General features: G+C 41.2%; 1 protein-coding gene and 1 pseudogene across 3 annotated transcripts in view; one reads left to right on the top strand and one right to left on the bottom strand.

Moving 5' to 3' along the window:
* ADAMTSL1 (ADAMTS like 1) overlaps positions 1 to 17431 on the bottom strand; it is a 952161-nt gene that overhangs the window by 170196 nt on the left and 764534 nt on the right. For all 3 annotated transcript variants that reach the window (XM_021927825.2, XM_021927824.2, XM_021927826.2), the window contains one exon: positions 10172 to 10301. In XM_021927825.2, the coding sequence (XP_021783517.2) occupies positions 10172 to 10301 (130 nt within the window). The remainder of the gene's footprint in view (positions 1 to 10171; positions 10302 to 17431) is intronic.
* Positions 13265 to 13898, top strand: LOC103878308 (annotated as a pseudogene).

Raw genomic sequence — 17431 nt, 5'->3', positions numbered from 1 at the left:
TGGGACAACAGGTGCATGCCACTATGGCTGGCTAATTTCTGTATTCTTTGTAGAGACAGGGTTTCACAATGTTGCCCAGACTGGTCTCAAACTCCTCGGCTCAAGTGATCCTCCCACCTCAGTCTCCCAAAGTGCTGGAATTACAGACACGAGCCACTATGCCCAGTGCCTCTTCTCTTTATAAATTACCTAGTCTCAGGTATTTGTTTATAGCAAAGTGAGAACAGCCTAATACACCAGCCCATGCTACAGAGCAAGTGAGAAAGCCAACATCTGTCTGATCTGAAAACCCAACGATATTTCTTTTTTTCCAGGCAGTGTCTCTACTCCTGGTGGGGAATATTTAGCTTTGGCATTGCCAACTCTCCTCTTGGTCTTGTCCTACTGAAGTTTCCCCATTCTTAAAAATTGCCAAGATCCCCCTATTAGGAAAAATCATGTCTGGTAAAAAAGAAACACCATGATGAGGTGACAATCAGCTATCTCTTCCAGAGGCATATATATATGATCAAAGTAAGTCATGGCTTGGTATTTAACAGCATCACTACTAGTGGAATAAGTGTCAAGCTCCAGGCAACTTGGGCAGAGGGCCCTTTCTACCTGTGTGAATCATATAGTAGCTCCTTTAGGCAGCCAGAAAGGTGTCTGTGTCTACCCACTCAGTGACCAGAGTCGATAGCAGTAAATTACAGAGAAGGCACCACTTTCAGCTGTTCTAGCATGCAGCCTACGGCCCGTGTCTGTGCCTGTCTAGGCCTCAAGGACGGCAACTCCCCATGTAAAAATTGAAGCCTCATGAGAAGGTAACGAGCATCTATGGGTCTGGGAGCTGTGTTAATGCAGCGACAATCATTCTTCCCTTAGGTTTCCTGTGTCCCTGACATAAACACCAAAGTGCACTGCAGCCCTGGATAAAGATAACTAGATAAAATGATGAAGAGAAAGAGGGAATGGAAAAGACATGAATGAAGGAAGAATTCACTATGAAAAAGAAGGTAGCTGGCTGGGCTCTGCTTTGTGACAGATCTTTCTGCACCTGCAGTAGATAACCTAAGAACTGACTAACCTTGGCTGGCGCCATGACAGGAATAATATTTTCAGAAGTATGAACTATTCCTGAACTGTATCTGCCGGATTATTGGATACAAATCAGAGCATTCTCTTTTTCACTCCCTCATTTTTATGTCGCTTAAACATCTCTTTTTCTCTATCTCTTTCTCAGGTCTTTTTCCTACTTTGTTTTCCAAGTTTAAGGAACATAGTAATATAGCATATTTCTAACTATAAGGTCAATAGAAAAACTCTTCTCATCAAATTGTTCATGAGGCCTTCTGCTCAAAATTTCCAAAGAAGGCATCTTGTATACTTAGGAAGCAATAATCATCATTTCAAAGCATCAGCCAAATTATTGCCTGCTCTTAAATTGTTACTTTAGGACTTTGGAAACACTAGATTGTAGGGAAAGCAAAAAACTGAAGGAAAAAACAAAGATTTATTTTGGGAAACTCCACATTAGTACTGTTGATTGATTTGTAAGGTGGAAGGTTTTGAGCTATAAACCTCCAATATTACATCACCATATCCACAGGAGAAAGCTATCTGCTGGTGCTATTTCCATTCTCATGGTGCTTATGAACAATGAGGTTGATGACTGGTACAGATACATCAACTCTTAGTGCAGTGAATAACTCAGGAGGTTTAAGTTAATAAGTGTCTTAAGAAGAGCAGCACTTAAGGCATCCAAGATTTAGAAAATAGAGTGACCCCTCCCGGACCATTCCCAAACTCTGGCTTTGGCTGCTACAGGGAACAAAGTGGGTCTTGTTCACTACTGTATCTCCCACACAATGCTTGGCACAAAGCAGGCATTCAATAGACATTTGTTCAATGGAGACTAAAGGAAGAGAAATTCTCATTATCTTAAAGGGCATAACATTCTAAATGGAGGGATGCAGGATATGTGTATCCCTTTACACATAAACAAACATTATAAAAACATTAAGGCATTATAAAAACATTCAGCATTTCAATGTGGAACCATCCTTGCTGCCCCAATGCTTTCACCTGCATTTTTCTTATGGCCATGTAAGTCTTGTTCCCTGCAGACTTTTCGTGACTCTTTATAGTTAAAGCCAGTTCCTGTTTTGTAACGAATAGAGGTGCTTTGTCTTTGGAACTTAAATTTGACTCAAGGTATTTTTCTGATTAGAATTTAATTTTTCCTTCTTTGTTGAAAAGTTTCAATTCTGTGGATAATTATCATTTCCTTCAAAGAATCACAGAATATTAGAGCTGGAAGGGTTGCCAGGGATCAGGCAGCTGCATCGCTCATGACGCCCTGACACCCTTCCTTGGGGCTGTATCCTCCTCCTGCCAAGTGGCTAGGCCAAGTCAACACACACTGGCTTGATCATGGGAACGAACAAAATGTGAACATACCTGGGACAGGAGGGCATTAATTTTTCTTTTTCTTTTTTTTTTTTTTGAGACGGAGTCTCGCTCTGTCGCCCAGGCTGGAGTGCAGTGGCGCGATCTCGGCTCACTGCAAGCTCCGCCTCCCGGGCTTACGCTATTCTCCTGCCTCAGCCTCCCGAGTAGCTGGGACCACAGGCGCCCGCCACCTCGCCTGGCTAGTTTTTTGTATTTTTTTAGTAGAGACGGGGTTTCACCGTGTTCGCCAGGATGGTCTCGATCTCCTGACCTCGTGATCCGCCCGTCTCGGCCTCCCAAAGTGCTGGGATTACAGGCTTGAGCCACCGCGCCCGGCCAGGAGGGCATTAATTTTTCAATGAAAAAATGGTACAGTTCAGATCACACAGAGCACACTCTTTATTTTTGACTCTACGTGAGAAAAAGGAAATATGCCTACGATAAAAGCTAACCCCCATTACCAGTTTAGCTTTCTTGGATGAGCAGCCAGAGTCATCTTTCTCTAAGTAAATCTGACGGTTCCACACCCCTGGCTAATATCCTTGAGTGGCTCTTCAATGCCCACAAGACATAAAGTCTAAACAACTTAACTTGGCATACTGGACTCTCCTGGATCTGACCTCTGTCCACTCTCTAACACTTGCTTCCATTTTTTGTCCTTCATTTTGTGCTCATGGTTTTCCTTCTGCCTGCAACATCTTCCTTCTTTACTTGGATAACTCCTACTTATGCCTTACCATTCAGCACAGGCATTGCCTCCTCCAGGAAGCCTTCTCTCAGCCTCAAGCTTCCACCAAACTCCATGCTTGCCCTATTCACGAAGTTACTGTTTTGAAATCTTCTTCATCTATTAACTGGTAACTCCTTTAGGACAGGGTTTTGTCTTCTAGTCATCCCTGACAACCAAATACAAGCAGACACAAAGATGCTTGTTATTTGTTTGTTTGTTTGTTTGTTTTTTTCCTGAATTGGGATGCAAAAACACTCTCTGCTTTAATATTTGTGCAGAAAGTTAACTCTAACCAATGGTCTATATAAAGGCATTTCCCAGAGTCTAGGCAGAATTATGTGGTCTAACGTGCTGTCAAATCACATAGATGTTAAGAAACCAGAAAAGCTTCCCTCTCAGGACGTAACTGCATGGATTTTCCTAATGCTGATGTTTCTATCTCTTTAGAATGAGTCATATCATATATGCTTTCAGGTGACATGATGGGAAGGTAGATCTAACCCCTTGATTTTCACCCCAAACTCATGCAGCAACTAAATATATGCATGGAAGGCAATTGTCTTTATTATTTATTATTTATTTATTTATTTATTTATTTATTTATTTATTTATTTTTGAGACAGAGTCTCACTCTGTTGCCCAGACTGGAGTGCAATGGCACCATCTTGGCTCACTGTAACCTCCTCCTGGGTTCAAGTGGCTCTCCTGCCTCAGCCTCCTGAGCAGCTGGGATTACAGGGGCTAGCCACCACACTTGGTCAATTTTTGCATTTTTAGTAGAGACGTATTTTTGCCATGTTGGCCAGGCTGGTCTCGAACTCCTGATCTCAGATGATCCACCCACCTCAGCTTCCAAAAGTGGTAGGACTACAGGCGTGAGCCACCATGCCCGGCTTCAAAGCGATTTCTAATATCATCAAAGCTTATTTCTCATAGATTCGAGACCGATGTAACAGGTGATGGTCATACATGGAAAGGAATATCTTTAGGAAAAATGAAGATTTTAGCCCTGAGGCAAATAAACATATGACCTTTACTCTTGTTGATGTCAAAATGCTGCTGGGGACAGTTGTGATCACTGGGCTAATACAGTCCCACTAGAGAAACAAAAGAGACTCTCACTGGCCCAGTCAGGCCCAACTATTAAGGAACAGGCTATGGTACGTTCCTATCCATCAATGGAAGAAAAGAGAGAGACAGTGTAAGATACATCTGAATTTACCAAGGGGGATGGCAGTAGTAACAGCATGAACTCTTCAAAGGCGCCTGGATATGGACTCAATTGCTGTGGATGCCAGTGAGCTCTGGTGTACTTTTGCTTTAAGCACTTAAAAGTTAGTGTGGACAGAGCCAAAAGGCAGCGTATGGAAATTTAGGGGTACAACAGAAGATAAACCAATATTTCAAGAGCATGTTGAAACAGTAACCTTTAAAACAAGTTGTCACAGGGGAAGAACATGCAAAGCTTTGAAAGCTCCATCAAATAAATTAAAATATGATTGTGTTAAAAGGCAGCGCCCTCTGCTCTAGCCATTGTAAGCTAATATAAAAGAAAATTTGAAATTGAAAATCATTTGCTGCTAGTATACATGGATTTTGTTAGTGTATAATAAAATAGGCATTCTGAAGTATGCTTTTAAAGAGAAGACTCTGTGACCTTTCAGACGTGTTTCTTAACTCTCTCCTTTCAAATAGGGATTCTCAAGCTTCGTTTATAGCTCTTGCTGGTTCTAAGAACCATCCTAGGTCTGAGAAAAGAGACTGGGGCTGGGGCAGGGGGAGGGCAGAAACCAAGTAGTGTTCCTGGAATTACGAGCTTTTTTCCCCTTCCCTGTTTATCTATTCTGTACCACTCAGCTGTTCTCTGTTGCACAGAAATAAAAGTTTAGTTTAAAAAGTATGTTAGAACAAAGCTGCAGAAATTGCTTGGAATTTCCTTCATTTTCAGCATCTGGCTTTCATTGCTTACTTCATTCCCCTCCTCCACATACGTTTACCAAATCTTTTCAACACACACTGGCGTGGCTATCAAATGCTATAATTAATAACAGTCATACACTTTTTTTTTAAAGGTAGTACTTTCTGCTTTTCCTTGGGCTGCTCTTGTCATTGCTATTGTAAACCAGGGAGATAGTTGTTAAAGCTTATTATTATTATTTTGGAGACAGGGTCTCATTCTGTTACCTAGGCTGGAGTGTAGTGGTGTCATCACAGCTCACTGCAGCCTTGACCTCCTTGGGTTCAGTGATCCTCCCACTCTAGCCTCCCAATTAGCTATGACTACAGGCACTCCCCCCAACCAACACACACCCAGCTAATTTTTGTATATTTTGTAGAGACAGGATTTTGCCATGTTGTCCAGGCTGGTCTTGAACTCCTGATCTTAAGCAATTCATCTGCCTTGGCTTCCCAAAGTACTGGGATTACAGGCATGGGCCACCACACCCAGACTAAAGCTTAATTATTAAGACTTTAGGTAAATAAAAACATCTAATACAATTGAAGGCCTGAATTTTTAAAAAATCATGTTTTCTTTTAAACTAGAAGTACTAGTTTGAAAATGAAAAGAAAGGAGAAGATAATGAATTTTTCTGAGTGTCTACTATGTTCCTATTTCAGAGATGAGAAAATTGAGGATTCAAAAGGTGTATGGCCTCTTGAAGGTCAGGTAGCTGAAAGTGACAGAGCAGGTCTAAATCAATGTGCTGATTCTTTTATTTTGGTGTCTCAGGGATGTAAAAGATTTTTAGTGCATAATATTAAATGACAAAACCAAATTTCTCAACAATACACACAGTAAGATCCATTTACAAAGGGAAAAAGCTTTATCTATTTGTATATGTTCTTAGATGTATATAAATTCATAGAAAAATATCTGGAAGTATATGTAGCAAAGCATTAACAATGGCTATCTCTGGGTATAAGAAGGAACTAGAACTGAAGAAGATGGTGGTGAAAGGGGAAGGTGTACCTTTTTTTTTTTTATTACTCCTGTTGTGCTTGAGTTTTAAAGAATGAGACTATTCATGTATTCCTTGTATAATAATAACACAGAAAACCTCCTTATTAGGAACGGGAGGCTGATTTCTTTTTGAATGACAGCTCTTAGGTCCTTTTTGGGCATTTCTCCCTTGAGATGGTTTCACCACTGAAGGATTGGGTGGATGATATGCCTTCTAGACACACAAATTACTCATTAACTTTCATGGAAAATTCTCACTGGTAGCTCACGAGCAAAAATGGTCCTAACTTCTTATGGTTAATCTTAGGCAAAATTGTGAAGGGATTAACATCTGTCTTCCATATACTACTTTCAATCTTTCCCGACAATCAAACTCCTCTCTGGGTAATGCCTATAACTTACTTAACCTCCACCTCTCCCTCTCTTTTCTATTAAACCTTGTCCTTGTATCCTTACTTGGGGGATACTTTGCCATACATGCATGATAACATAAAAGGTTCAATCCTGACCGTGCGCGATGACTCACGCCTGTAATCCCAGCACTTTGGGAGGCCAAGGTGGGCGGATCATGAGGTCAGGATATTGAGACCATCCTGGCTAACATGGTGAAACCCTGTCTCTACTAAAAATACAAAATATTAGCTGGGCGTGGTGGTGGGTGCCTGTAGTTCCAGCTACTCAAGAGGCTGAAGCAGGAGAATGGTGTGAACCTGAGAGGTGGAGCTTGTAGTGAGCTGAGATCTCACCACTGCACTCCAGCCTGGGCAACAGAGTGAGACTCTGTCTCAAAAGAAAAGAAAAAGAAAAAAAAAAAGATTCAATCCTGTGGCCATTTATGTTTTAAGTTGGCTTTTAAAGCCTTAAGCTTAAGGAAAGGATCAACAGCATCTGGAAGGTGGGAGAGAAGGGATAAGGAGGATGCAGAGGAGAGAAAGCACTGAGGTCTTCCCAGCTGTCATTGATAATATGGTCCAAACATTGCTACCTATAAATTTTGCCCTGGTCCTTCATACTCATTTATATAATAAACACTTAATAAGCATCTGCTATGTGTCAAACATTACACTAGGTGTCAGAAATATAGAAAGGAGGATTCGGACACAAAGCTGATAGTAAGAACTTTAAAATCTAGTACTCTTCGAACAGAAAATAACTATTTTTAAAAAGTGTTCTAAAAAATGTAGGCACTGCATGCACACAAACATACAAATTGGAACAATCAGAATACTTTCAGCTCAAGAAAACATCTTCCTGTCGTGAATAACCAGGTATGAGGATATATCTGCCTAAACCTGGTTAAAGTTAGACATGTGCTTCTGAACAATCCCTGCCATCACACAGAGTCAAGAGAAGCCAAGTTTAACCTTAGAAAGCCTGGCTAAACAGATTGGACTTGCCCTCCGGGGCCTTTGGTATTCTCCATGTGATCTGATAACTCTGACCACATACAAGAAAAAAAGTGGCTTCCTAACTGGTGTTCAGTGGGACTAACGACTGCCTGGGAAAGCTATTTATCTTAACCAGGGCGTGACCTCTCAGAGACAAAGGCCCAGCGGCTAAGACTTGAAATGTCATTTTGTTATGTCCCACTGAAAATGCTATGGTATTTTTTTAAACACATGCATAGCAGCACAGACCAAGACCCCAAAGGACACGGTCTAGAAACTTATATCCCATCAGAAGATACACAAAAATGTATAGGGAACGCTGAACCATGTGGGGTAGGAATTGTGAACTAAAGATCTAAATTGCTTCCAACAGAACAGAGGTTGTGGGTTGTGTGAGAAAACAATACACTATTATGCTCCTACCAAACACATTTTCTCTTCTGTATACATTGAACACCAGGAGAAGGGAAGAAGAGATTTTTCTCTGACATCAGAGTGAGATATTCCACAGGAAAGGAACCTCTATACAAATATCACTTTTAGGAGGAAAATGTATTTTGACTCTGGGATTGGATTAGGCCATTATAATTTGGTCCCCTTTATTGTTGTAATTAGCAACCTTCTACAAATGTTTAAATGTGTATGGTCGACCCAAGAAACTCCTGGCTGTGCCCAGTGAGAAGTCTTGCCTGTTGGCTGGACAATTGGCTGCTGGGAAATCAGAGAACTGAGTTTATCTGGAGCAAATGCAAATACATTCAGCTCAACAACAGTTCTTGTCTGTGAGTCAACAAAAGGGTCACAGGATAACCTAACCTTATCTAACTTAACCATGGTTAGTACTTTGAGAATGAGAAGTACAATCTCATGTCTTATTCCTTTTGCTGCTCAGAGAAGGGTTTGGGGACCACGAGTCCCAGCAGTTTTAAGCAAGTCCCAGGCACTGACTCCTCAGCACTGCCTCAGCATTTGGGTGTTGTTACAACATAGGAATGTGGTTAGAAAGACCCTTTTGCATGTTTTTCAAATAATGGCAAATAAGCAGAACAGAAATTACAGCAATCACTAGCACACAGCAGAAGCAGCTGTTTAATGCTTCTGCCTCCGAAATAAAGAATCATGGGACATGTGAGCAAGTCATGGTGACCTCAGATCATCATGTACAACCAGTTCACTTTGCAGATGTGGAAACATAAAGGGCAGGCACCTTGCCCTATGCCACAGAGCTAGTTGGTGACAGCGGGATGAGAAGCCAGGCCTCTTGGCTGCCTAACAAAGAACCTTGCAGGCTTTCCCTGCTGAATCGATACTGCTTCTTCCTAGATGACAGGACTGTAGTCAAATAGAAGTTTGTGTCCTTTGCCCATGCACTTAGGCTCAACAACTAGGGAGCTGCGAAGTTAGGACAGAGATGTGGAACTAGGTGGGGCGGGATAGAAAAGGAGGTTACTCAGGATTTCATGTACTGGACCTGACTTGGACTCTATTTTGTTGACTGCTGGAGAAGCATCAATGGGGTGCTTCTCCAAAGCAGTGGCTGACTGATTTTCTGGATGCCTTGGAGAATGTGGCATGAGTTGCCCTCTTAACTTCTGTATTTGAAGACAGGATGCCCTTGTTCACCATTCAGATCATCATACAGAACAACTCTGGTGACTAGCAGAAGTGTCACCATGGGATGTGCCTCCATCTGATTGCAGGAGGACTATGATCTGTACCCTCCAAGTCCCAAAGAAAGGAATCTAGCCAGCTGGGAAATAATACAAACAGTGCGTCAGCATGACCAGCAAACTACTGTAAATGCCTGACAGCAATACAGTTATTAACTGCTTCTTACATGACACACTTTGCAAAAAGAGAAAAACTATCATTTGAAATCAGCATTCCCCCTTTTATCTAGGATCTGACCCTATTCAGCAACATTTCTTCATTCCATCAGCAGATTTGAAAGTCTGGCTTTGGTTCTTAAATGTCTCCCTTCCAAACCCATAGATGAGATTTGCTCAAAAAGAAGTATCTAGAAGGCAAGTTTCTCAAGACACCATAACATTGTATGGACTGAAGCAGTGATTGGATTGATGAACTCAATCAAGGCTGTGACTCAAGGTTGGATAATAATGAGACCCAGGCAGGGCTGAACAATGAAATGCTCTAATTGATTTTACGCATGTGGAATGACACACACACACCCAGAGCATGCTATAATGAATCTGCATGCTGTGTGCATACAGATTTCACAGTGGATCAATTATACCACCCAATTGCTTCAGGTCCTGATATTTTGCAATTCACAGACCAGTTCATTACTATAGTGTGAGTGCTTAGGACACAGGCTCAAAGGTGGCAGAACCCATGAAGTCTGTGGTCACCTCATGTTCCCTTTAGGGGAAAGCAACTGCATGGCACACACACCTACCAGCCATGCCACAGGCTCATGTGCATGCACGGTATCTTCCAGACTCTGGCACGACCATTGACTGGGCTGGAATTCCAAAGCCCTGGTTTCAATTAAACTTAAGTGGATTTGACTAAAAGTTTGAACTGATGCTAATTGGTTTTCAAAACATTGAGTAACAATAAGTGTTTCAGTCTTGCCCACTGAAAGATGCACCCAGTTCTGTACATGCCCCTGGGCAGCAGGGCAGGCCACACATCCCTTACCTTGCTGGGCAGGGATCCAAATTGCAGGATTTCAGGAGCTGTGGGGGCCGGCGGCTGGTCACGCACAGGTTCTCATCAGCAGGCTCCTGAGTCTGTTTGTTCAAGCAGCTCACCACAGCCTCCTGGACACCTGGGTACAAATCACACGGTCAGGCCAGAGTGCAAAGTGGGTGTGTGTGTGTGGGGGTGATGAAGTGTGGACAAGGCAGCTGGTGGGAGGTCCCTCTGATCTGTAGGACTCTCGCTGCATGTCAGAGATGGCAGTTTAAAGCCCAGGACTGCCAATCTTGTCAAGCATCACTCGAGCTGGGAGAAAGTATTCATAAGCTTGCTGCCTCTGGGAGCATGCTCCTTGAGGGGGGCAACTCCCCCACAGAAGACAGGCTGCTACCTAGACTCTTGAAATGCTTAAAAAATGCCACGAGGCTAATGCCATCAATGCTGGAACGTGATAATTCAATGCACAAGGAGCACAGGGTGACAAAAAAGGGCCTAAGAACTTCACATCTTGTATTTTAATCGATAGGAGTTTGTTGTATTTGGAAGGGAGGCCCCAGGTCATGTTTTATATCCAGAATTCTGTAAACTGCTGGGCTCTTGAGGTCTTGAATCTAGGACTCCAGTCTTTGCTCTTTTCCTTCTGATTCTGGTTCATTTCTTTTGTGACCTAAAGCAGCCTTGGAAGTTGGAACAAAGAAAGAGAATACAATGCATAATAACCACAGCCATGGAAAACAACCTCTCCACTGACACCCACACGCCCTGACTCAGTGCTAGTGAAACAGCAGTTTGAGCAGTGATTGGCACACTGGGAAGCTCTCCAAGGTGGTCTGCAGGGCCCTTGGGGAGACGCTTATTTTTATTTTACTTTATTTTTTAGTTGTTTTTCAAGGCAGAATCTCGCCCAGGCTGGAGTGTAGTGGCACGATCTCAGCTCACTGCAACCTCTGCCTCCTGAGTTCAAGCGATTCTCCTGCCTCAGCCTCCTGAGTAGCTGGGACTACAGGTGTGTGCCACCATGGCCGGCTAATTTTTGTGTTTTTAGTAGAGATGGGGTTTCACCATGCTGGTCAGTCTGGTCTTGAACTCCTGACCTCAAGTGATCTGCCCACCTCGGCTTCCCAAAGTGTTGGGATTACAGGCATGAGCCATTGCACCTGGCCCCCTTGTGGAGACATTTAAATGAGCAATGTAATAGCCAGACATTGCATTTTGATGCCCAGTCATAATAACAATAGCTAACATTTACAGAATGACCATTATTAACCGGGTACCAAGGCTAAGAGCTTGGCATGCATCAACAATTGCACAAAGTAAGCACTATTTTTATCCCCATTTTACAGATAAGAAAATAGGCTGGGAAGGGTGAAGAGACCTGCTTAAGGTCATACAGCTGTAAATGGTAAAGCTGAGGATGGCTGTGCCCTTAGCACTGACCAACAGACTTAATATTTAAAAACATTAAGAGGCTGTCATATCTGCTTCCCTGGAGATCTTTAGGAATAACCTAGGCGTTTGTCTGGAATCATTTCAGCAGAGTTCAGTTTAAGTGAAGAGGCAAGACAGGACATTCTCACTAATTTGCCTTCAGCCATACATAGCTGTGTATATAAAGATGCTTACATTTAAAGATATCTATCTATAGCTGGACATTTATATATAGTTATAGCAGAGTCTGGGACTATCCATGTACTTAGCAATATATATAAATACACACATATTGCCTTGCTTTATTTTCTGCACTGCTTCATCAGACACTACCTAGTATAGTACAGTTGACCCATCATGCTGCTCTCCTCCTACGTACCCTGTGTTTCTCCAAGAAGTCATCAGCTCAATCATCGGCTAATACCAGCTAGGCGGATGTGACATTAATCTAGTCCACTTAGGAAGACCATCATTTAAAAAGTGACTCAACCAGAGTCCAAATCATCTTTCTTCCTTGTAAGTCTGAGAAATTAAACATTAAAAAAAAAAAAATCACAAAGTCGGGCGCACTGGCTCATGCCTGTAATCCCAGCACTTTGGGAGGCCAGGGTGGGCGGATGACCTGAGTTCAGGAGTTCGAGGCCAGCCTGGCCAAAATGGTGAAATCTCATCTCTACTAAAAACACAAAATTAGCCAGCTGTGGTGATGCACACCTGTAATCCCAGCTACTCGGGAAACTGAGGCAGGAGAATTGCTTAAACCTAGGAGGTGGAGGTTGCAGTGAGCTGAGATCACACCATTGCACTCCAGCCTGGGTGAGAAGAGCAAAACGCCGTCTCAAAAATAAATAAATAAAAATAAAAAATGAATCACAATATTTACCCTGTGGCTGTGATGGTATCTTTATATTTTCTTTTTTCTAAATTGTTTATGAGCTTCGAAATTTAATTTAAATATATCATGGCCAGTTCAGGGTGGAGCATTTGAGATTTCTATTAGACATTCAAATTATTCCATTGTATTCTGTAATGCTGACTGCAGGGTGTTCTCCTGGTTGCAGCTCGGATGAGCCATTTGAAATACATGGCGTGATGACACAGCCAAATACTTCATAAGAAACTGTTGATATAATCACTGATACTTCCCACTGGAATAGTCTAGCATTATTAAGGTAGTGACGAGAAGTCACTGGATGTAGCTTTCTACCCAATACAGAATCTAGAGCTGTGGTTATCTTAGAAGTTAAATTTTTAACTCATTTACCTGTTTGGTAGTATTCAAGAGATTCTAAATGAGACTCTAAAATAAAACATATTTTGGCTTTATTCATCTGCTGAAAACCTTATGAAATTGGGTCAACGATCCTGAGGCAGGAAGTGGGCCATGGGCTTGTCACATGCTTTACTTGAAAGTGACTGTATCAGGTGTGTGTGTGAAGGTGTGTGAGTAACGTGATCTGTGTTTCCACTTTGTGAACTCCTTCTTGATAGAACTTAGGCCCTTCCGGACACTGCCAAACCTCGCCCAGAGTCAGGTGTGTAAACCAGCTGGAGTGGCGGCAGCAGTGGCAGGACTGCTGTGGAGTCGAGAGTAGCAATCCGGAGGGAGCGTGGGGGTGATACTGGCTGCAGGGACACGGTGACAGCGTGAGAAGTACTAGGTTTCTACAAGTTTGCATCATGCATGAGTATAAGTTAGTCATTCTTGGCTCAGGAGGCATTGGAAAGTCTGCTTTGACTGTACAATTTGTTCAAGGAATTTTTGTTGAAAAATATGATCCTATGATAGAAGATTCTTACAGAAAGCAAGTTGAAGTAGATGCACAACAGTATAGGCTTGACATCTTGGATACTGCAGGAATGGAACAGTTTATAGCAAGGAGGGATCTGTACATGAGAAATGGACAAGGCTTTGTATTAGTTTATTCCATCACAGCACAGCCCACATTTAATGATTTGCAAGACTTGAGAGAACAGATTCTTCGAGTTAAAGACACTGATGATGTTCCAATGATTCTTGTTGGTAATAAGGATGACTTGGAAGATGAAAGAGTTGTAGGGAAGGAACAAGGTTAAAATCTAGCAAGACAATGGAACAACTGTACATTCTTAGATTCTTCTACAAAATCAAAAATAAATGTTAATGAGATCTTTTATGACCTAGTGCGGCAAATTAACAGAAAAACTCCAGTGCCTGGGAAGGCTCGTGAAAAGTCCTCATGTCAGCTGCTTTAAGGTACTAAATGCATTGCAGCTCTGAGTGAGGTCTGAAGAACTGTCGCCCAATTCAGCAGTGCCAGCATTCCAGCTTTGTTAAACCTACCAACATCTTAAATGGGCTTTCCTGTGGTGGGACCCCTCAAGAGGCGGATGAAAGCTACTATATCAGTTTGCACATTCTAATAACTTTCCAGTATCACAAGAGAGATTTTTCCTTATATAATAGTCCTAGAGTATGCAGCTGGTAAAAGCAGAGGCTACATCCAGTATTACTGCTAAGAGACATTCTTCATCCACCAATGTTGTACATGTATGAAAATGGTGTACTGAATACCCTACCCCTGCCTCATACTTTGTATTGGAGAGTACAATAACGTAAATCCTAAAAGCACCACTATTGTAGCATAATAAAAGAAAGTCCAAAGAGCTCCTATGTGGACTACTCCAGATAACTTTGCTTCTTTGATACTTGTAGTTTATTGTAGTTTTTGTTAAAAGAAAGTTAAGGTCATTATTATTGTACAAAATAAGTGCTTATATTAATACAGCTATACAGTTTTGTAAATTTTTAAAAAAACCTATGGAGACAGTGATCTTGTCTTTAAAATACGATAGTCCTTTCAGTATAATGTCTTAAAGACACTGCCTTCAATATCTGTTGGGAAGGAAATGTCCAGACTTTCCAAATTTCTTATTATATGTTTCCTTTTTTGTTTATATAAGGAACAATGTTTATAGTTATATGTACAGTGGGTGTCTACGACAAGAAGTGTATATTTTCAAACAATTTTTTAATGATTTAACAATTTTTACAAATTATTTTCAGGCTTCTGCAGCTGTAGATTATCACTGGGAATTGCTTCCTTGCTCATGCATAAGTGTATTTGTAATACCAAATATACAGGTTTAGTATTTTTGCCTGTTAGTGATTGTTTTACACGTGTAACATTTTGGTTGAGATGTTAAATGGTGGACGAGTACTGTGGATGTGAATGTGGGAAGTAATTTTAATCATATGTAATTAGTCACAAGGCCTAATTTGCAGTAACTATTGCTGTTTTATTTAACAATGCCTTGTTGCTTTGTATGCATTAACGTTTGGATGTAAAGATTGTGTCTATCCAACAGTGAGCCACAATATTTAAACTGAGCAACCTAACGTTACAACTACTTTGAGGTGGCCAAATGTAAACTAAAAGCCTTAAAGTGGTTCCATTTTGTAAAAAAAAAAAAAAAAAAAAAAGTATTTAGGCCCTTCTAAGACTGCAAGGAATGGGGAAAGTAAGGGCTACCTTTCTAGAAAGACACCAATAATCTCCTCCCTTAGGTTTGTCGAACACAAATTTACATTACCCTAAACCAATAATCATAGCTCAGAAATGAAAATAACTCAGGGGGTAATGAAGTGCTGAGACTAAGAAGCATTCCAGAGTTACTACATTCTAATCTAAAGTATTCTAGAACAAGGCACTAGGCCTCCCCAACGCTGTGCGTTAAATCTCTGTTGTTACGAGGACCAGTTGCCTCATCCTTCTTAGGTGGAGCCCAGGGTGGTGGGTGAAGCTAAGGACAGAAGTTCTGTCATAATTAAGGAGTATCTGGGGTCAGCCCTGTGGTCAACACTCAATACATTTTTGTAGGATGAACAAATGCAATGGCTAAAGGGCAGGGCAGTCTAAGCACGGCATGCAATTGAGGCTGAGGGGAGGTGGGAATGGGATGCCTGGGGAGCATGAACCTGGAGTGAGGGAGCCACCCTGGAACTGGGAGTGTGGGACGCTGGAGGAGGGCAAAATTCTGAGGGTTTCACCTTAGATTTCACAGTAGAGTTGGCCCATGGGAGGCAGGCACGACGTGAGAAGTTAGCTCATCAAGTTTGTGCTCTTTCCAAAACAGCTAATACATGCTCTTAGGAGGACATTGTAAACCGACAGAGAACATGTTTAAGCACAGTAGTTGATGATTCTGGGTTTTCCTTTCTTGACAGAAGCAAAAAGGAGAGAGGACTTGTAAGAAAAGGGGAACAACAGGTACAAGGCTTCATCTTCCATTTTTGCTGAAGTCAATGTCAAGTTTTCTCCCAGCTAGATTTTAATGTGGATTTTACTGTCTAGGAGTTCAATACAATAAAGCTGATCGGGTTCAGAGTTGCTTTCCTTGATAACACCTATCCGTTCATATGTGGGAAATTAAAATCTAACAAGGAGGTGATAGTGGGACACAGGATACAGATCTGAGCAGGTTAGGCTCACATGCGATCTTCCAGAAAATGGGATTTTCAGTGTTTATATCTCCCAGAATAGCATAATTGTTACATGATATTTGATGACAGCTCAGGGAAACGCAGCCACCAACTACGGACTAAATTACTAACTAGTTCCTTCTGGTTGCTACCTCTGCTAGGTGAAAGGTTACTTTTATGTCTATCCAATTTCATCTCTCGAGATTACAAAAACAATAAAATTAGCCTGACCGGCCCTACAACCCAAAATTGATTTAAAATCTATTTATTAATCCTGCACATTTTTTGTTGGCTTCAGCAGAAATAATTAAAAATATATATTACCTTGTGGGTTACATCTTGGTGAAACATCAAAGTTGATAACACAGTAAAATCTTACTGCCAAACAAAGACTTGAAAAATATACATGTCCTATATACCAAAATAATTTTTTAGTGCATATGGGGATCATATGGACCATATAACCCAAGCATATTTTCATCACTTTGGAATTTTCAACTCTCACATTTTAGGCATAAATATATTACCTTGGCACAGTGACATAACTGAAGGTAAGTGTGTTCAGTTGTTGACATTTAAAGACCCAAGAAATTTCAGTAACTTACCCTGCCTTGGATATAAAGGATGTACAATTTATGTTATATAAAAACACTTCGTTTCTATAGGTAGAGATCAATTGTATCTCAAACATCCAAGTCTTATTTCTAAATCAATATCTTCTGAAAACATTTGAAATTAAATACATTCCACATACACTCGACACTTCGAATTTTATACCCTTGGTTGGTCAGCAGAATGGTTAGACTCTTAAAGAAAAAGGTATCTGGTTATTTATATATTCCATTACTGCATCTATTTTTTCCATCTGTTCATAAAGTTCCAGGCTTGACTTGTAACTGAGAACCATAACTGAGAGATCATAAATAATGTTTTAAAGCACATTTGTTTTAGACTAGAAATAATGATCATTCAATTCAGGTGATCATGGAAATTGGGGATGAAAGCACAACCATCTGAATTCTGAGTCATCTGTTATGTTGGAAAGAAGCAACTGTAGCCACTGGCTAACAGCCTTTCTACCTGATCTCTCAGCTCCTGCCCAGGCTCCAGAGATCACCAAAGCTTATTTAACACTTCTCTCTCATTAAGCGTGAAAGAAAAGATGTCCTCAAAGTGAGTGAAGAGTCCCAAATGAACACAGTTACATTCACTGAGTTCCAGGAAACTGTCTTCCAGAATCATTTGTTTTAACATAAGAATTTAGGTTTTAACATACCAGGGCTCTCCATTAAAACACTTCAGAATTCCAGGGTTTGAAACTGGAAGACGTGGAAACAAACAAGAACCTCAAGGTCAGGACTATTAAACGC

The sequence above is a fragment of the Papio anubis genome, chromosome 13 (assembly GCF_008728515.1).
Source record: "Papio anubis isolate 15944 chromosome 13, Panubis1.0, whole genome shotgun sequence".
Lineage (NCBI taxonomy): Eukaryota > Metazoa > Chordata > Mammalia > Primates > Cercopithecidae > Papio > Papio anubis.
Note: the sequence above shows the minus strand (reverse complement) of the source record. Positions and strands in the feature narration are given on the sequence as shown.